This window comes from Panthera pardus, unplaced genomic scaffold (assembly GCF_024362965.1).
Source record: "Panthera pardus isolate Hobbes unplaced genomic scaffold, ASM2436296v1 HiC_scaffold_26, whole genome shotgun sequence".
Classification (NCBI taxonomy): domain Eukaryota; kingdom Metazoa; phylum Chordata; class Mammalia; order Carnivora; family Felidae; genus Panthera; species Panthera pardus.
In genome coordinates, this window is record NW_026526832.1 from 5,213,481 (window position 1) to 5,233,998 (window position 20,518).

The window sequence follows — 20,518 nt, forward strand, 5'->3', positions numbered from 1 at the left end:
AGACGCCTTGCAAACGCTTGTCGCTCCGAGTGCGGCTGCGCGGGAGATTCAAATTGTCGGCGGTTCCTCGCTGGGGGAGCGGCTGTGCTGCTGCTGGTCCGCGTCCTCTAGACATGGATAGCCCGGAAAATGTTTTTCAGTAAGTGTCGGTCTGGTGGCATGGGAGCGAGGTTGGGGCGCAGTCCCCGGCTGCGGGCCAAGGAGGGGGCTGCGGAACCTAGGATTCGGTGTCTGCAGGTCCTCGGCCTGGAGACCGCAGTCCTGCCTCCTTTTGCCCCTCCCGCCCCTTTCCTGGGCTGTAGTTTGTCACCTCCCCGCCCTCACTCCCACCCAGCTAGGCTGTGGGCCACTCGTGGTCATGGAAAGGACCCCGGGGGGTGTAGCTGGAGGTGCCCGCTGAGACCCCGGTCCCTGTCCTCCGAACTGCGGCCACGGCGGCACTTTAGGGGGGATTTGGCCAGCTCGGGAGACCCTCGGAGTTCTCGGTGACTGTTCTCGGAGTTCTCGGGGACCGCTCTGGGCAGATGGCCGCGGTGGGAGAAAAAAGTCTGACCCAACGAAAACCCTAAAGCTTGCGTGTAGGTTTCATGAGCTTTCAAAGCCACCTAATTTAAAACATTCTACAGCAGGGGAAGAACTTAAAATAACTCTTACCCATAATCCCACAATCAGTTTGAAAAAAGTCTTTGAATAACGTGAACTTAAAAAAAAAAAAAAGCTGTGTTTGTTGTCATTTATGTCAAACGGCTAACCCTTTTTTTAATCCCCCCACCTTTGCTTTATGACTTTAGGTGATTTATCTACATTGTTTCAAAAGCATTTTAAAACAGTCAAGTCCTATGTGACAGGAAGTAAAACTGGTTAGTTTTATCAGCCCTAGGATAATTTACTCTTGGGGATCAGAAGGCCCAGACCATTAAGTAAAACCAGGACAGAAATCTACTTTAAGACGTTTTCTTCAGCCTTCAACCTAGCCAGCAAGCTCTTTCACTTCTAGAAGCTTGTTTTCCCCCATTTTAAAAGGGAAATCGGGTATTTCTGACCTTATTTTGGCTTTGCAAAGACCAATTTGCTCCAGCAAACTGGATGTTTTTAGTATTAATTTACAGTGTATTTTAGGTCATTTTACTAGGGAAATGTGGTTGGTATTGGAATGTGAAATGTTTGTTTGGAGCAGGCTATTATTAACATATATTTTGGGAGAAATGTGCTCACCTAGGAGGCGTGAGAAGGAGATTAAAACTTAGAAGTAATTTTTAATTTTTAAAAATAAGCAATACATTTATTTTTTAAAAAATATTTAGCAGGGCACCTGGGTGGGCCAGTTGGTTAAGCCCGATTCTTGGTGTATCTTAATGATAAAAAGGAGGTATGTGAAACTGAAGGGAAGAACATTCTAGGCAAAGGGAACAACAAGTGCAAAGAAGAGAAGCCTGTCTCCCTCAGGGAACAAAAATACTTTTATAGGGGCGCCTGGGTGGCTCAGTCGGTTAAGCATCCGGCTCTTGACCAAGGCTCAAGTCTTCATATCAAGGTTTCATGGGTTTGAGCCCCGCGTCGGGCTCGGCACTGACAGTGCAGAGCCTGCTTGGGATTCTCTGTCTTCCTCTCTCTCTGCCCCTTCCCCACTTGAGCTGTCTCTTTCTCAAAATAAACAAATAAACAAAACAAGACAAAAAAAGATTTAGAAAAGTATTCATTGAGATGTGTTATACCCGTCTACTCTCCCACCCCCATATGTAACCATTTTCCTATTTTTCAAATGTTTCTTGGTGCAGATACATTTAAATTATAATATTACATTAGTATATCTGTATATGCATATGTGTATGTGGGTGGGTGTGTATGTATATGCATGTACATTTCCAGTCTTGATTTCACATAAAATGTAGCAGACCATGTATACACTCCTTTTTTTTTTTTAAACAATATCCTTGGAGATCTCTATCAGTATATAGAGAGCTCTTTCTCAGCCTGTTTTACAAGTGCATATTTAATCTACCATAATTGACCTAAAAAGTCCCTCATTGATGGAGACTTGATTTGTTGACAGTCTTTTACTAAATAGTGCTGCAGTGAAAAATCTTGTACGTGTGGCATTTTGCACATACACAGATGTATCTGTCTCCTAGATTCCCAGTTAGTGGATTTGCCAGATCAAAAGTAAATCCGTCTGTAATTTTGGCAGATATTACCAGTTCCCTTGGCAGGGATGAAGAGCACTCCCACCTGCAAGCAAGCACCCTTGCTTCATCTATTCACTGTTGCACATTTTTTTAGTTTTGCCAATCTGGTAGGTGAGAAATTTGGATCCGAGTGAGGTGAATTTCTTTTATGAGGGAGGTTGAGTATTTTCCTGTGGGATGTGTTTTATTTATTTATTTTTATTGTTCCCCCCCTCCCCCCTGGTTTCTAGAAGCTTTGTTTTGTTACCCCAGTTTATCATTTTTCTTTTGATTCTGTTTGATGTTTTATTTGACATGTAGGTAGGAGTTTTTTTATTTATATATAGTTTGCTTTATCTAGCTTTTCTTTTGTGGCTTCTAGATGTTGAGTCCTAAGAAACATTGATTGCATTGGTATACTGAGATGATAGCTAGAAGAGAGTATTGCTTACAAATCCTTTTTTCAAAAAATCATGTAATTTCTCCAGTAGAAAACCAGGGATCTTTCTTAGCTTGACTCTCTCTCACACCCAGCAAGTCTCATTGTTTCTGTCTCCAAAACACCCCAAATCCCACACTGTACTGTTCCCACCCTGGTCCAGCTCACCACCCACTGGGACTGTAGTAGCTCCCTAACTGGTTTCCCACTTCTGTTCCCATTCCACCCCTCCTTGGCCTGGAGGGGCAGAATGGACATTTTAAAATGTAAATTACATTTTGTCACCCCCACCCTTCCAGCTCAGCACTCTTAAATAGCTGCTTGGCTGGCTCTCTGGCTGTCTGATCTAGTGTCATTCTCTCAGGGAGAATAGCCTTCCCTGACCAGTCTAAATATTCTAACTCTTACCACACTCTTCCCTCTTGTCCTGTTTTGTTTTATTTTGTTCCTAAGTGCTTAATGTCACCTGGCTTTATTTTAGGTGTTTATTTGTTTACCCCCTAGCACCGAAGTGCCCTTAGAGAAGAGAACATTGCTTTGCCTAGCTGGTTTTTTTTTTTTGTTTGTTTGTTTGTTTTTTTTTAAAGCTTGTGGTTGGGATGCAGAAGTAGCAGCAAGCTGAATTCTCTGGGAGCTGTAGTCGCTGATTTATGAACATTGCCATTATGTGTTCTTCATGATGGTAGTGACATTAGGCAGCCGTGCCAGGAGAAGGAGACTTTTAGGGCCTAAGGATAGAGTCTGGGACCCTCTCCCAGGCATCTCTTTCACAAGGGCTACCTTCAGGGGCTTGGGTTTTGCTTTCTTCTGGAAAAACACTGGATCTGAGTTTTGTGACAACTTCCAAGTGAATAATCTTTTAATTTTTAATATAGCATTTGAACTGATATTTCAGATATCAATTTTAAGGTTTGTAAATGATACATGTAAAATAAAATACATCTTTTGCTTTTAGGAATTATCCCTAATAGCTCATGTGCCTATTTTTCTCTGTTCTAGAATGTTTGAAGCCCATATGCAGAGCTACAAGGGTGATGACCCACTTGGTGAATGGGAAAGGTTAGCATTTAGTTTATTTTTTTCCTTTAAACAAACTATATGCTGGGGCGACTGACTATTGATTTTGGCTCAGGTCATGATCCCAGGGTCGTGGGATTGATTGAGCCCCTTATTCGCCTCTGCGCTGAGTGCAGAGCTTGCTTAAAGATTCCCTCTTTCTCTGGGGCACCTGAGTGGCTCAGTTGGTTAAGTATCTGGCTCTTGATTTCGGCTCAAGTCATGATCTCATAGTAGTGAGACTGAACCCCTCATGGGGCTCCTTGTTGGGTGTGGTGCCTGCTTGAGATTCTCTCTCTCTCTCTCTCTCTCTCTCTCTCTCTCCCTCTCCCTCCCTCTCCCTCTCTCCCTCTCTCCCTCTCTCCCTCCCTCTCTCCCTCTCTCCCTCCCTCCCTCCCTCCCTCTCTCCCTCTCTCCCTCTCTCCCTCTCTCCCCCTCTCCCCCTCTCCCCCTCTCCCCCTCTCCCCCTCTCCCCATCTCCCTCTCCCTCTCCCTCTCTCTCTCTCCCTCTCCCTCTCTCTCTCTCCCTCTCCCTCTCTCCCCCTCTTTCTTTCCCTTCTGCCCTGTACATACACATGCACTCTCAAAAAAAAAAAAATGCCCCTCTTCCCAGCTCATGTTCTCTCCTTCTCTCAAATAAATGAACTGTATGCTGACCTAAAAATTAATATTATCCATATTTTTCTAGTTACATACGGTGGGTAGAAGAGAATTTTCCTGAGAATAAGGAATACTTGACAACTTTATTAGAACATTTAATGAAAGAATTTTTAGATAAGAAGAAATACCACAATGACCCAAGATTCATCAGTTATTGTTTAAAATTTGTAAGTATACTTTCAGATGTATAATCAAATCTGTGATCATACTGTGTTTTTGCTTTTTCCCCCAGATTTTAAGATCATTTTAGACTGTCTTATTTTAATTCCTCTGTTTCCAATCATAAATTTTTAAAAGTTGTATGGCCAGAGACGTGTATTTTAGAAACTTTTGGCTTTTGTATTGTGGAGTCAGTCATTTAATTTTAAAACCTTCCTCTGTCTGTCAAGTTGGTAGATAGAAACCACTAAATTAAAAGGTGTGTTGGATGAGAGGTGTGTTTGGGGATAGAAGGATAAGCAGACACTGCTAGGTATTCAGAGGGTTCCTGGGAATAAATTAAATTCATTGCGAATAATTAAGAAAATATTAACTCTCAGTAACTAAATTTAGTACTGCCCCAGGAACAGGCTGCCTCTGTTTAGGCTTTAAAAGTTTGTGTCTTTACAGTCCTGAAATAAAGACTTTGGGGGCACAAGTTCTAGTAATCATAAACGGATAGAGTTAAGATGGATTTATTCACTAAATTACAAGGTACTAGGATTAGAGGCGCCCTGTGGCACTTGGGCAAGCTCAGATTAAGACAACTGTAATACATCATGAGTCATGGAACCCAGTATCCTGGGAAATTGTGTGGGTAAGGAAAAGAAGGAGCTTAATTTTTAGGTTTGCTATCAGAGAGCCACACAAGCCTGCCCCTACAGCATATCCTGAACCCTCCACGAAGAGCAAACACTGGGGGTGACTGGGTGGCTCAGTGTGTTAAGCATCCAACTTCAGCTCAGGTCATGATCTCACAGTTCTGGAGTTCGGGCCCCGTGTCGGGCTCTGTACTGACAGCCTGGAGCCTGCTTCGGATTCTGTGTCTCCCTCGCTCTCTGCCCCTCCCCCACTCACACTTTGTCGCTCTCTCTCTCTCTTAAAAATGAGTAAAATGAGTGAACATTGAAGGGAGCCGGGCTCGGGGCCCTACCTAGACCGGCAGTTCCTTCGTTCTTGTATCTGTTTGCTTTGGGTTTCTGTAGGCTGAGTACAACAGTGATCTTCATCAGTTTTTTGAGTTTCTGTACAACCATGGGATCGGAACCACGTCATCCCCTCTGTACGTAGCCTGGGCTGGGCATCTGGAAGGCCAGGGAGAGCTGCAGCATGCCAGTGCCATTTTTCGGAGAGGACTTCAACACCAGGCCGAACCAAGAGAGCAGCTGCAACAACACTACAGGTAGTTTGAAAATAAAACTGCAGAGTGTCCCCTGCTTTGAAGCGTAATGTTTGCTCTTAAAAATTTTTATTGCTTTGTTTGTACAGGGAAATCTTTCTTATTGTGAAAATGTGGATAATACACAATAGTATAAAGGAAAGGAAATTGCCCAGAAATATTACTGGCAACACTTTGGTGCGTTGCCTCCCAGTACCTTTTCCTACCCCTGTGTGCATGTCCTTGTATTTGTATATTTTAACAGTAAATCGTATTGTTATGTCTGTTACGTATACTGGCCTTGATACTGCTCTTAAGAAATTATGGACTTTTATAGCACAACTTATAAAGCAGTTCTGAAATCTGTCCCAGAGTTATGTCATAATTTAACTGTTCTCCAAATGAACATTTAAGGTGTTTTCAACATTTTGATTTTTGTCAAGAACAACATAATGAGTATCTTAATGAATAACTATTTTTCACAACTTTTTTTTTCTATGATTAAATATACCTCATTTAGAAATGCTGACAATACAGAAAACTAAAGAAGCAGAAGAAACCTGGCGTTTTAGTTGACATGTTGTTCTCTGCTTGTTATAGGATTTACAGGCATGCTTTACATATATCTGCAGCTTCGTGTCAAGGTCTTTTTCCTTTACCATAGAGTTAGCTCCCAATAGATTGCCTATTTTCATCTCTTTCCTTCTGATAGAGTCTCAGAATTGAAATTATATAGTTAAAGGGTGAATGAAGAGTTTTTAAGGTTTGTGGTACATATAAGCACAGTCCCTGCTCAAAAGGTTATACCAGCTGGCCCCTCTCCAGAAGCATCTGAGATCACTTATCTCATTGTACCCCTTGCCAGACTTAATACACTCATTGTTTTCAACTTTGATATAGCACTCATGTTCTTTTTAAACTTTATAAGGAGAATTTTCAAGCATGCATTTAAAAAAAATATAATGAACCTCCCCTTTGTCTGTCATGTACTTTTAGTAATTATTAACGTTTGATCATGTTTTTTCTATGCTGAAGAATTTAAAGCAAATCCAAGACAGCAAAATATTTTATTCCAGGGGCGCCTGGGTGGCTCAGTCGGTTAAGCATCCGACTTCAGCTCAGGTCACGATCTTGCGGTCCGTGAGTTCGAGCCCCGCGTCAGGCTCTGGGCTGATGGCTCAGAGCCTGGAGCCTGCATCCGATTCTGTGTCTCCCTCTCTCTCTGACCCTCCCCCGTTCATGCTCTGTCTCTCTCTGTCTCAAAAATAAATAAACATTTAAAAAAAAAATTAAAAAAAAAATATTTTATTCCAAATACATAAACATCTCTAGAAAGTGATTTTTTGTGCAGAAGCTTAGGCCATTTCACACCTAACAAATTTTAACTGTAATTCCTTAATATCTGTAATTTTCAGTTATTCCTCATAATGTAAAACATTGTGAGTTGTTTTTTTGTTTGTTTGCTTGCTTGCTTGCTTGCTTGCTTGCTTTGTTAACCACTGGTTTGTTTGAATTAAGAGTCACAAGATTTGGCATTTGGTTGTACATCTCTTATTCTCTTTATACTCTAGATTCTTGTTGATATCACCCAAAAATGTCAGGTTTAGAAGTTGCATTTTACTCAACAGGTGATTTGGTGTGCAAAGTTGCCATGAAATGATATATTTTAAAACTTCTCACAGCATGAACAATAATATATCTGCCATTTGGAGTGGTGGTCTAAGTTTTAGACTTCTTTCTTCTTAACATTATATTCATTATGGTCCAGATGTGTAGAATGCCTAAGATAAGGAGTTCAGACACCCCATGTTGTAACATTCGCAGACGATACACAGAGAAAGAGGGTACGTTTATTATATAAGTTTGAGAAATATGGACATAAACTAAACAGAAGGGGGAATTTTTCTAATACAGTAATTGGGTATGAAGGAAATCCCAGAATTTTTTTTTTAAATTTTGAAGCAATTCTAAAATTCAACTTTACATTCTCTCTCAACCTCAGTCTTTACTAGCTTATGATAAGCTGTCTTGATTGATCTAGATTGATCTAAATAGATTGATTTAGTTTTCACTGTAAGCTTATAATCTGTGTTGATGCCTTTACTCCTGCCACTTAGGTTATTTCAGGCACGCCTTGCTGAAACCCACTTGCCAACTCAAGGTAAAACAACGCTTTCTAAAAATGTCTAAATTGTTAATAATTTAGTCTGACTTGTGCTGGCTTTTTTTCCCTAAGAAAATAATTCATCCAGTATTTATTGATTGTATTGCCTTAGGTAATAGGGAAGGCACTCTGGTAATAATACCTAGCAAATATCCCTGGAGAGTAGAGCTCTGTCTTAGCAATTTAAAAGAGCAAACCCAAAAGAAAACTTGAATTCATTCTATTTTTAGGATTTAAAAAAATAATCAAAATTGGCCAAAAATAGAGGACAAGGCTTACTCTAGAGTCCATCTGTTCTGAATTGAATCAAATGTGTTTAATGCAACTTTTAAAGAAATGGTAGTCATATATTTTCTTAGAAATAAAGATTATGTTTCAGAAATAAGCATCAACTATCCCATCCTGTTGTTTAAATTATCTCTAGAATATTTCTCTTATCTTCTTAAAAGTGTTTTAGTTACATTTTCTAAGACAGTGATCAATGAATTGATTTATTTCTTATGCTACTAATTGAAAGACCAGGGGAATATATTTGTAATAATTTTACTTAATGTGTTTTTATCCTTGTTTCTCTTTATTTCATCCTCCCCCCGCCCCGCCCCCCCCCCCCAATAGCTAGAACCTTGGAACCTCTCCATAATGCTCAGATTTTAAATCAAATGGTGACATCAAAATCAAATCCAGGAAACAACTCAGCCTGCATTTCTAAGAATCAGGTAATAATGACATTTGTGGGTTGTGTGGAAACTGGGAATGGCATTGAATGGTCATCCAGCTCCCTTTTACATCCACTTTGACATCTCATTTGTTTGACCTTGTTCCTGTGACTCTAACCTCTCTGTCAGCCACCTGCACCTGTGGCCTGTCATCATCTACCACTGCTCACCTCAGATATCAGATTTAAATAACTTATCTGTTTATCTGACCTAGGGCCCCCCCACTTTTTCACCTTCTGTCTTTACTTCCTCCCCAGCAGCTTCTCTCCTCCTTGGTTCTACTGGTCTCCCTCACATGGGCCCATGAGCCCCTACATTAGATAATACCCCCTGGAAATTTCTGATCCCTGCTTAAAAAACTCAGGAGGTTGGGTCACCTGGGTGGCTCAGTCATTTAAGTGTCCAAGTGTCTTGGCTTCAGCTCAGGCCATGACTTCATGGTTAATGGGATCAAACCCCCATGTCAGGGGGAGCTGACAGCACAGAGCCTGCTTGGGATTCTCTCTCCCTCTCTCTGTCCTTCCCTTGCTCACATATGTTCCCTCTCTCTCTGTCTCAAAATAGATAAAAATAAACTTAAAAAAAAAAAAAAAACTCAGGAACTTGGAACAATAGTACCTATAACCTTAACCAGGGCTTTACTACTCCCCAGAAATTGTTTCCAGTTTCCTGGTTGACACTATGTTTTATGTATTTCCTACGTGTCCCATTTCACTGTCTAATGCCACATTATAATGATGTTAAACTTCTTTTCACTTTCCTCAAACTTAGGACCTGGCTGTCTCTAACCTTTCCTTTGGGAGCTGGCAAAAATACTATTTTAATGAGACAAAAGCCATTAGATGACATCTGTCAGTTTTCTGCCACCAACCAGTAAATGTAACTGCATCCCTCCCTGCCATCACAGTTGGGAAAGGTGGTCTTTCACTTGTGCTTGTTGTTCTTTGTTGAGATTTTTGCCCTATTGAGATCTCTTCTGCTCAAGTCTCTGCTTCCCCTAGCCTGTTTTCCAGTATCTTTCCTCTTTGTACTACGGTTTCTCTTTCAGTTTGCTAAGGACCTCCTTTAAGCTGACTCTAGCAGAAAGGCCTCTGTCCTTAGTGCATGTTACAAGTTTTATTCATATAACACATTCTTAGACACAGAATATGCATTTCTCACTTTGATAGATACTCAAACTATCTCATTTTACATTCTACACATTTGCCAGCCTCATTGCTTCCTATTGCCCCAACTATGTGACTTTAAAAAAAATTTTTTAAATGCTCATTTATTTTTGAGAGAGAACGAGTGAGCGAGCAGGGGAGGGGCAGAGAGAGAGGAGAGACAGAATCCGAAGTGGGCTCCAAGCTCTGAGCTGTCAGCACAGAGCCCAATGTGGGGCTCAAACCCATAAACTGTGAGATCATGACCTGAGCTGAAGTCAGACGCTTAGCCGACTGAGCCACCCAGGCGCCCGACTATGTAAATTTTTAGACAGCAGAGATAGGTCTTATTTATGGTCACATTTCCAGGACCTAGCTCAGTTCAGGACATGTATAAGATGTTCAATAAATATTTGTTTGGTGAATCAGTCCTAGCATTGGGAACTCCTGAGGATAGAATAGTACCAGAAGGAAATTTTTATGATTTTTATTTCTATTAATATAGGATTTTGGAATATTAATCCCAGAACACATAGGCACTGTGGTCCAGCTCCTTGTCTGTTGATTGGAGGGAAATAAGTGCCCTTCTCCATTACCAAGTAGGAATTTTTCAAAATCATTTTCCTATTGGACTCTTAGTTACAAAAGTTGTAAGATTAATAATAATTGATTATGATTGAATTAATTATAATTTTAAAGAACATATATAAATCTAGTTACAGAACCCCTCTAACACTTTCTTATTGCTTTGTGAAATAATTTGGATGGCAGTTTCTTTTCAGATAAGTGAATGCTGATGTTCCCTTTCTGTCTTTTTAGGGCTCAGAAGTTTCTGGGGTGATTTCTTCAGCTTGCGATAAAGAGTCGAAAATGCAAGTATAATCAGTGCAATAATCTATTAATTAGTGTCATTCAAGAGCTGTTTTAGTACACTGTTGTAAATAATACATTTTTCCCCATTGTAGGGAGCAAAGGGTGATCATGATTTCCAAATCAGGATATTCTGCACAACCGTCTCTAGCAGCCAAAGCTGATGTTCAGCAGGTTGTTATGTATTGCAAGGAGAAGCTTATTCGTGGAGAATCCGAATTTTCCTTTGAAGAGCTGAGAGCCCAGAAATACAATCAACGGAGAAAGCATGAGCAATGGGGTACTTGCAGTGTTGTGATCTGAGATACTCTAGTCACTTAAAATAATAACCTTGAGTAATTACCTTTTTAAACAGGTAATTGACTATGCCGAAAGAATCTGCAAAAAAGTCTCTAGCTCATGTATCTGAAGCCTAGAAATCTTTATTAAATGCAATTACTGAATGAAAAACATTCAGCAAAGAGCACGCACATACCTCAGACCTTTCCTGAAAAGTGTAGCGGCCGCATTTGTCCAGGGAACTACATTGATGTCTTGACAGCAAAGCTCAGAGTTGATATAGCACTAATGTGGGTTAAGTAGATATACCAGCGTTGCCTTCGTTTTAGTGATATTTTAAGCTTTTAAATATTATCTGAATGGATTTGAACTTCTGTATACAGCAATTTTAAACCTGTAGGTCAGTTATTTGTACTGTGAAAGGATTAGGTTGGGAACTGGAATTGAGAAGAGATTTTCTAAAATCTGCAAGAACAACAAAGAAGACATTCAGAAGGAGCCCTCTGATCAAAGTGCCACATTATTTATGGCTGCGTACTAGGTCAAGTTTTGTTCCTCACAGAGAAAACCATGAGTGTTAACACCAAAGTTTGTGCTTGTCTTTGCTGTAACAACACGAACTTTAGAGAGGAAAGTGGAACTTTGTGCCACTCAGGGCTTTTATACCATCTAAGTCACGTGGACGAGAGCTGCTCTGCGTTGGCCTTTTTTGTTTATCATTTCTCATTTTTTCACCAACTGAGAGAACAGGCAGTTAACACTCATGGAGGACCCGTTTTGTGCCATGCACAGATGCATTTTTCATGGAGGACCCATTTTGTGCCATGCACAGATGCATTTTTCTTTCACACACTAGGACGTAAAGTCTTAGCCAAAGGATCTGATTTGAATGTGATATGGCTACGTTAATTGCCTTTGCAAGTGAGACTTACTGCAGTACATGTGAGGCACTGAACTTTCAGGGTACCAGACTCCTCCTCCTCAGAAAGCACTGGAGATTTACATCTTTTATCTGTTCCACTTTCAAATGATATGTAGAATCATGACTTTTATAAAAAGTGATTATTATCATTGTGCTATTATCAAATATTTTTTATTGGTCAACATTGTAAATTTGTACCTTACAAGCTCTGAAATGAAAAATAACCATCCCAAAGGCAGGTAAAAATTATAATTAAAAGGTAATACACCTTTCAGTGCTAATAACCTAATATACATGGAAAAGACTAGTAAAAAAAAATTGCCATCTTAAAAATAACCTTTCACTCATTTCTGTGTATTCCTGTGATGACCTGAATTTAAACTTGCATGGAAACCATTTTTTCTTTCCTAAAGTAAATGAAGATAGACATTATATGAAAAGAAAAGAAGCAAATGCCTTTGAAGAACAACTATTAAAACAGAAAATGGATGAACTTCATAAGAAGTTGCATCAGGTGGTAGAGACGCCCCAGGAGAACCTGCCTGCTTTTCCGGAAAGGTCTGAGGTATGTGCGTGCTCTTTGCTGAATGTTTTTCATTCAGCAACCAGTAACACGGATTTCTGTTTTTACTTGCTCCTTTCTGTGCTATATTTTTAGAGTTAATTCTGATGTTAATTTAGATACTAGCTTTCCAAATTTTTACGATTGGACACAGAAAGGTATTCAAAAGGTAAAATGAGAAAAGGAAGTTACAAAGAGTATGCTTTTATATGTGTGTATGTACATACTTATGTGTTTATGTATTCATATATGTAGTCTTTTTTGGATTTTTTAATACAGTGACATAATTATATGATGAGAATATGAATTTAATAATTTAATTAATTGTCTAGTTGTATTTTGCTTGCCATTGTTTCATGTTGGAAGCGGAGAGAGGTGATGAGTATGTTAGAGTCACATGATTTTCTTAAAATTATTAAGGAATGGGGTTGATTGAGAATAAATTTAAGCTACATAATGGCTGCTTAAGTGATCACATAGTATATGTCTGCCTATGATATAGGATACAATGAAGATAAACACCTTAATTTTTTTTTAGAGTTTTTCTTTTTATTTAAGAGCTTTATAGAGGTATAAATGACATATAATATATTACACATATTAAAAGTGTAAAATTTGCTAAGTTTTGACATGTATGTACACCAATAGAACTATCATCACAATCAAGATAGTGAACATATACATCACACCAAAAGTTTTCTTGCCCCTTTGTTCTTACAAAGTCATGCTACATTTGCCTTGCTTCCTGATGTATTCCAGGCATACAACCTGTCTTCTTTTTTGTTCTTTTGTTTTGTTTTGTTGTGTTTTGAATATAGTTCACACACAATGTTACATTAGTTTCAGGTGTGCAACGTAGTGATTCAACTTCTCTGTGTGTTATGCTGTGTTCACAAGTGTAGCTACCATCTTTCGCCGTAGGGTGCTGTTAAAATGCCATTGACTATATTACCTCTACTGTACCTTTTATTCCTGTGGCTTATTCATTCCATAACTGAAAGTCTGTATCTCCCACTCCCCTTCACTCATTTTGCCTATCCCCTTACCTCCCTCCCCTTTGGCAGCCATAAGTTTTGTTCTCTGTATTTGTAGGTCTGATTCTGCTTTTTGTTTGTTTACTCCTTTGTTTTGGTTTTTTACTTCTACGTATGAGTGAAATCATATGGTATTTGCCTTTCTCTGTCTGATTTATCTCAGTACAATACCTTCTAGGTTCATCCTTTTTTTGTGGTGGCATAGTATTTCATTGTGTGTATATGTGGAATGTTATATACATACATACATACACACACACATGCTACATCTTCCTTATCTGTTCATCTACCAAGGGACACTTAGGTTGTTTCCATATCTTGGCTGTTATAAATAATGCTGCAGTAAACATAGGGGTGTATATATCTTTTCAAATTACTGTTTTGTTTTCTTTGGATAAATATCCAGTAGTGAGATTACTGAACTATATGGTATTTCTATTTTTAATTTGTTGAGGAACCACCATACCATTTTCCACAGTGGCTGCACCCATTTACATTCCCACCAGCAGTGCACGAGGGTTCCACATCCTCTCCAACTCTTGCTATTTCCTGACATTTTTTCAATTTAATGTAATTTAACTTATTTTTTTTTAAGTTCATTCATTTTTTTTGAGAGAGAGAGAGCGGGACAGAGAGAGAGAATCTCAAGCAGACTCCACATTGGCAGTGCAGAGCCCGACCTGGGGCTTGAACTCATGAACCCTGAGATCATGACCTGAGCAGAAACCAAGAGTCGGACATTTAACTGATGGAGTCACCCAGGCACCCCTCCTGACTTTTTTATTTTAGCCATTCTGACAGGTGTGAGGGTGATATCTCATTGTGGTTTTGATTTGCATCTCCCTGATGATGAGTGGTGTTGAGCATCTTTTCATTTGTCTTTTGGCCATCTCAATGTCTTTTTTGGAAAAAATGTCTAGTCAGGTCCTATACCCATGTTTGGTTGTTGTGGTTTCTTTTTTTTTTTTTTTTTTTTTTTTTGGTGTTGAGTTGTGCTCTTTATTTATTTTGGATACTAACCCCTTATTGGATATGTCATTTGCAAATATCTTCTCCCAGTAAGTTGCCTTTTTGTTTTGTTACAGTTTTGGTTTTGGTTTTTGTTTTTTCTTGGGTTTTTTTGTTTTTTTTTTTTTTTGATGTGAAAGATTTTTACTTTAATGTTGTCCCAATAGTTTATTTTTGCTTTTGTTTCCCTTGCCTCAGGAGACGTATTAGAGAAATAATGCTATGACCAGTGTCAGAGAAATTACTGTCTGTTCCATTCTAGGATTTTTATGGTTTCAGGTCTCACATTTAGGTCTTTAATCCATTTTGAGTCTACTTTTATGGATGGTGTAAGAAAGTGGTCTGGTTTCATTCTAGTAACACTTTAATTTCTTACATATTTTGAAAATTATAAAAATGCATGACTATGATTTTATAAAAGCAAAGATGTTATATATGTGGATGTGCATGTGTGTGTATAGTTACACGTATATAAATGAATGGTTACTAACTACGTAGTTTGCATTTTTCCGGAACTTTACTATGCATGAACACATAAATATGTATACAATTGACATATACAGGCTTATACAGTTAGCCTGTATAAGGCTTACTTTGTGCTTTTTCTACCTAACCCACCTTACGGATCTTTCCTTGTTATTACATAGAGATCCAACTGATTTTAATAGCATCACAGTCTACTCTCATACCTTTTAGGAAGGGCATGTGTCATGTGGAAACTATCATAAACCATGCTGCAGTGAGCATTCTTGTACATATGAGATGATTACTCTAGGAAAGACACAGAAAAGCAGAATTGCTGCTGAAGTTTGTGCACCTAAAATACTGCCCATCTGTCCTCCAAAAATTTACTGTTTTACACTCATAATAGTGAATAAAAGTACGTGTTTTTTGTATATGCTTGGCTAACATTACCTATCGTAAATATTTTTAACCATCTGATGTGTTTATTTCTAATCACAGGTAAATTTGGACTTTTAAAAATACATTTAGTGGCTGGTTTTTTTTTCTTAAAAACTTTTAAGAATTTTTTTAAATTAAATTTGTCTTTTTTTTCTTAAAATTAATTTTTTAAATTAAATTTGACTTTGTTCATTTTGCTATTGGATCGTTACATATTTTTCTTATTTAGTTGGATTTCCTTTTTTGTATAATTTGTTTTCCCTAGATAATTCCAAGAAATTGTTAAAATAATTGTTTCATTATTCTCCTGTGCTATATTTTTATGATACTTATCATTTATTTCTCTCTAAACTCTTGGGAGAAACTAGAAATATGTTTTCATTATGTTCAAGTACATCAGGTACGCTCTTAGTTTCACTTCTCTTGACCACATGCCTCCCGGAACCATCTGTCTGTCTCTTCCACGCTGGCCTCCAAGCAGCTGTCCTCTCCTGACTCCTCTCCAGTGGTGTATCCCTGCTTATTTTCTAGTTCCTATGGCATTGTTTCCTTTTAACAACCCCATTTTGGTGGCACACAGTCCCTAGGAGCTTTTTTTAAAAAAAGCATATATGAGCGATTAGTTTTTTGAGATCTCTTGCTTGTACCCTCACACATGGGCGATAATTAGGCTGGATGCTATGTTCTCGAAGGGGAATCATTTTCCCTCAGAATTTTCTTAGTTCATGCTTTCAGCTCCACTTTCATTTCCATTCTGAGATGTATCTATATGTCTGAACTTTTCTCCTGATCAGCCTCCTCCAACTGTTGTTTTAGGAGTTAGAATTACTTTACCAACCTTTTGGTGAGGTTTTGGAGGTAGATGATAAAGCACATAGTTAAGCCACTGTCTTTAACCAGAAGCCTCCCTTTATGGAGCTTGCTTTTGTGTTGGGATAGCATAAGGATATATTTCCCAAACGGATTGTCAGTGGCCCCCAAATCATTTACTGAGCTACTCGACCTTTCCCCTTTGATTTAAAATATCTTTATCGCGTGCTAAATTTTTAATATACAAGATCTGTTTCTAAAATGTACCTTTGCTTTGGTTACTTACTAGGTTTCTTCTTGATCATTCCATATTGTATATTTACCATAGCTTTGTTGTAAGTTTTGATATCTGGTATGGAAAGTCTGATTATTCCTTTTCAAAACATGTTTTCAGAATTGAATATTATTATTAATTTTGATCTGTTTTTAGTTTGGTAGGTGAGAAAATGGGATAGGTCATTTCTGATTACTTTTTTTGATCACTAGTAAAAATGAACTTTTTATATTTTATCCATTTGTTTGTGAACTATTCTTGCCATAGAAGTTGGTGCCTTTTTTTTTTTTAACAATTTGTGAGAATACTTTTATATGGTGAGGAATGAACTCTACTGTCTTTTAACTTTTTAACACAAGAGTGTGCAGTGACAGTCTAAGTGCACATGAGTCGAAAAACAAAGGTTTTAAGTCCAGAGCTTGTCAGCCTTCCCATTGTAAGCCATGTTTTTGTGGAAGCTATTGTTGCAAGTTAGATTCACATCTCCTCATTAGAGAGAAGATGGCTCCCAAGTGTATTTTAATGAAGGGAATACCATTATGAGCATTTGAGGGCATTGACTTATTGGTCCTTTCTCAAAATTAAGAGAAATAAGACAGTTCTTAAACACTGATAAAACTGTAGGGACTCGTTATTTCCTATTTCAGGAAATAGGTGCTGCCCAGTTTTATCTGTGGTGAAGAAGCTACAAAAGCATCCATCATGTAAAGTGGTCCTTGTTGTTGTTGGCTGTACCTGAAGGGTGTGGGGATGCCACAAGGGGAGAGGAAGCTACTGATGACAGATGCCATTCTTTGCAAAGCTGTAGTACCTCATGAGTGGTACTCCGGACTTCACGGCCTTGTTTTTGTTTGCTTAACTTGAAAGGTTAATCCGGCACGGACGGGGCCAAGTGTAGGCTCCCAGCAGGAACCGAGAGCTCTGTGTCTTCCAGCCATCAATCAGCAGATCTCAAAGAACATGGGGGAGAGACCCAGAGAGGCAACACCTGTTGCTCCTCCTATGGCAAATGCTGTCGCTGCCGCTTTGGTGTCCCCAGCCATCAGCCAGAGTGTATCTCTTCCTGTTCCTCTGGCAGCCCAGCCAGTGACAGACTCCATGTTTCCAGTGGCCGGAAAAGATGACGGGTAAGGCGAAGGTCGTCCTAGAGACGATAGTGACGGGAGTGGCATTTGTCAGCTTCTTTACATGTTCTGCAGTTTCAAGAACAGTATATAAAAGATGAATGATTCCTGTTTTTACTGTAATCTGTAGATGGACATGTTGAAAAAGTTACCAAAATCGTCCCAAATCTTTCAGACTTATTACACTATTTTTCTTTTAGAGTGTTCATTTCATTTCATTTCATACTTCTCTCTTCCCTTAAGAATATTCAGTACCAGGGCGCCTGGGTGGCTCAGTCGGTTAGGCGTCCGACTTAGGCTCGGGTCACGATCTCACGGTCCGTGGGTTCGAGCCCCGCGTCGGGCTCTGGGCTGATGGCTGAGAGCCTGGAGCCTGCTTCCGATTCTATGTCTCCCTCTCTCTCTGCCCCTCCCCCATTCATGCTCTGTCTCTCTCTCTGTCTCAAAAATAAATAAACGTTAAAAAAAAAAAAAAAAAAAAAGAATATTCAGTACCTGAAACTCACCGTTTTTTTTTTTGTAACTGGAGAATGTACAGCTATTAACCTGTGATTAAACTGAAATGGTCTTTCTTACTGGCCTTGAATACATGTAGTGATTATTACTGTCCAGACACGTGTTCCTCACATGGGTTCTCCTAATCCTTCTAGCTTCCCACCAGGAGTAATTTGGGATTCATATCCATTACACGATATGCCAAAACCCATCTGTTGTACACTGCTTTGGGGATTTTTTTTTCCCCAAATTTTGAGGGATTTTCCTAGATTTCATAAATTATAATTTATAAATAATAACTTACTTTGTTTAAATTTTTACCTCCCATGACTTCGGCACGCTCTTTCTCTCTTCTTACATACAACAATTTTATTGATCCGTTAGAAAAAATGAGAGCGACCGTGTAACTTGTACCCTTCCCTTGGGCTAAACTCCTTAGCACAGATTATGGCTCATAAGGACCGGTTCTTCTCAATATCTGAGGTTAACTTTTATCAATGATTTCTCCTGGAAATAATATTTAAAATGCTTTTTCACTCACATTAGATTAATAATTCAGACCTGTGTCCTGTGTCATACAGTGTATGTCAAAAAAGAACTGTTGCGTCGTTGGAGTCTATGACCTTATTAGTTCTTCACTGTTAACACAGTTATAAAATGATAAAAACAGGAGAGCAGTGACAGGCTCAAAAAGATGTTGCGTGTCCCATCCGCCCCAGCAGAGACAGAGTCATGAGGCTGGAGGGGCCAGACGAGCTGTCCCTATAAAACTGTGAAACTCTTTAACCTAATGAACATTCAGATCTCAGTCAGAAGCACCTCAGCTTGACCCTGACCCCGGCCCAGGCAAGGGACTGAATGGACCCTTGGTACTCTCACTAGCCAGGACAGCTTACCGTGGCAGAGAAAAGATGCCTTTGTCTGGAATCTCATGTAAGAACTCATTTTTTTAAGACAGTTTAGTGAGGATTTATAAAATTAAGTGTGTTGTACTTTTTACTTACACCCTAACGTGGTCCCTGCTAAGGGAATTTTAGCAATGTTAAATAGACAAGTGAGGTCCACTATCGTGACTGTACTTAAACTGTGATATAAATGTCTTGTGTGCCATCTTTTTTATTTCTCGAGAACTCTTAAAGTCGGCAGAACCATGCTATGTGGCTACTGGCTCAGCATCACAGCTAAAGCACACCAGTGCTTCCCATAGCATGACTGTGGCCAGCTGCATTGCTCACCAAGGCCTGGACCTGGGTGTGAGCCCTTTAGCCTATGTAATAAATGGGGTCATTCGAATTAGAGGCAGTTTTCCTGCCCTCCCAGATACAGGAGTGATTACATGATGTTAGAATACAGGCCCACTGTGTCAAGGCAACATGTAGTACCTGACCTTGATCTATAAGAATTCTTTTCTTCAAAAGGAAATGAAAGAAAAAATAAAACACTTTATTTACTTAAACCTAAGCACTTCCGTCCGTACTTTAAGTAAACAGGCTTGTAATTGCTGACATTGTTTATTGTTTGTTTTGGGGAGTCAGTTTGTCTCAAGAGTGTTCTCTTTCAGATGTGTGGCTAAAAGTACTCATGAATTCAAACCACAGAGTGGAGCAGAGATAAAAGAAGGTAATGTTTAATTATATTAAATTTGTTTCTGACCTCTTTGCCCAGGCTTCTTGAGGTCACTCAGAGGTCTTTTGGGTGGCTGTGGCTCATGAAGACTTCAAGCCTTAATGAACTGGGGTGTTCACTTTCCAATTCTTAGACTTTAGGGGTTAGAGAAGCCCCAGACCATCTCAAGTAAAGGTAGAAATCTGCTTCTTGGTCATATCTTTTTAGGTAGAATCCTTTGGAAATTTGATTTCGTGAAACCTTTTTTATTCAATTTCTCAGCAGATGTACCTAAAACAAGAGTTATCTTTAATATATTGTGGGGTAGGAAAGGTAATTATAAGTTTAATTAGGAGGATTATACTTCTATTTGGTACTACTTTGTTAGAGGCATTTGCATACAAGGTAAGTTTTGTGAACAAAACAAGATACATCGATTGTGCAGTCACTTGCCCTATGTGACTGGTATCCTCTCAAGTGACGGTTCAGTGGGGAGCAAAGCTGCTCGAAACAGCTGGGAACACCTGCATTTCACCAAGACTTCCCGAGCACCTGCCAGATGCCAGGTACTGTTCCAGGTAGTTAGGGATGGAGTTATAAACGGAAAAGACAAAACCTCCCACCCGCACAGAGGGGGAAAGGGAGTGTCAGGGGGAGGGAATTGAAATGTCAGAGGTGACCGGGAAAGATGCTCACAGAGTGATATTTTGGATAAAGTCCCAAAGGAGGGAGCTTCCCATGCAGCTAGCTTGGAAAACTTGTTTCAGGCGGAGAGAACAGCAAATGCAGAGCCCTGAGATGAGAAATCTCCCTGATGGTTTCTATGCACAGCGAAGAGGCTGAGGTGGCTGGAGTGAGTCAGAGGAAGAGGAGGAGGAAGATGAGGTCTGAGTGAGCAGGTCCCGCCCAGGCTTTACGGGGCCTTGTTTG

At 39.4% G+C, this 20,518-nt stretch overlaps 1 protein-coding gene across 1 annotated transcript in view; it reads left to right on the plus strand.

Annotated features, from left to right (window-relative positions):
* Nucleotides 1-31: 31 nt before the first annotated feature.
* BUB1 (BUB1 mitotic checkpoint serine/threonine kinase) overlaps nucleotides 32-20,518 on the plus strand; it is a 46,620-nt gene continuing 26,133 nt past the window's right edge. The window contains exons 1-11 of the mRNA XM_053890961.1: nucleotides 32-139; nucleotides 3,604-3,663; nucleotides 4,349-4,487; nucleotides 5,505-5,701; nucleotides 7,795-7,838; nucleotides 8,457-8,557; nucleotides 10,522-10,578; nucleotides 10,672-10,852; nucleotides 12,187-12,338; nucleotides 17,232-17,491; nucleotides 19,545-19,603. Coding sequence (XP_053746936.1) covers nucleotides 114-139; nucleotides 3,604-3,663; nucleotides 4,349-4,487; nucleotides 5,505-5,701; nucleotides 7,795-7,838; nucleotides 8,457-8,557; nucleotides 10,522-10,578; nucleotides 10,672-10,852; nucleotides 12,187-12,338; nucleotides 17,232-17,491; nucleotides 19,545-19,603 — 1,276 coding nt within the window. The 5' untranslated portion in view covers nucleotides 32-113. The remainder of the gene's footprint in view (nucleotides 140-3,603; nucleotides 3,664-4,348; nucleotides 4,488-5,504; nucleotides 5,702-7,794; nucleotides 7,839-8,456; nucleotides 8,558-10,521; nucleotides 10,579-10,671; nucleotides 10,853-12,186; nucleotides 12,339-17,231; nucleotides 17,492-19,544; nucleotides 19,604-20,518) is intronic.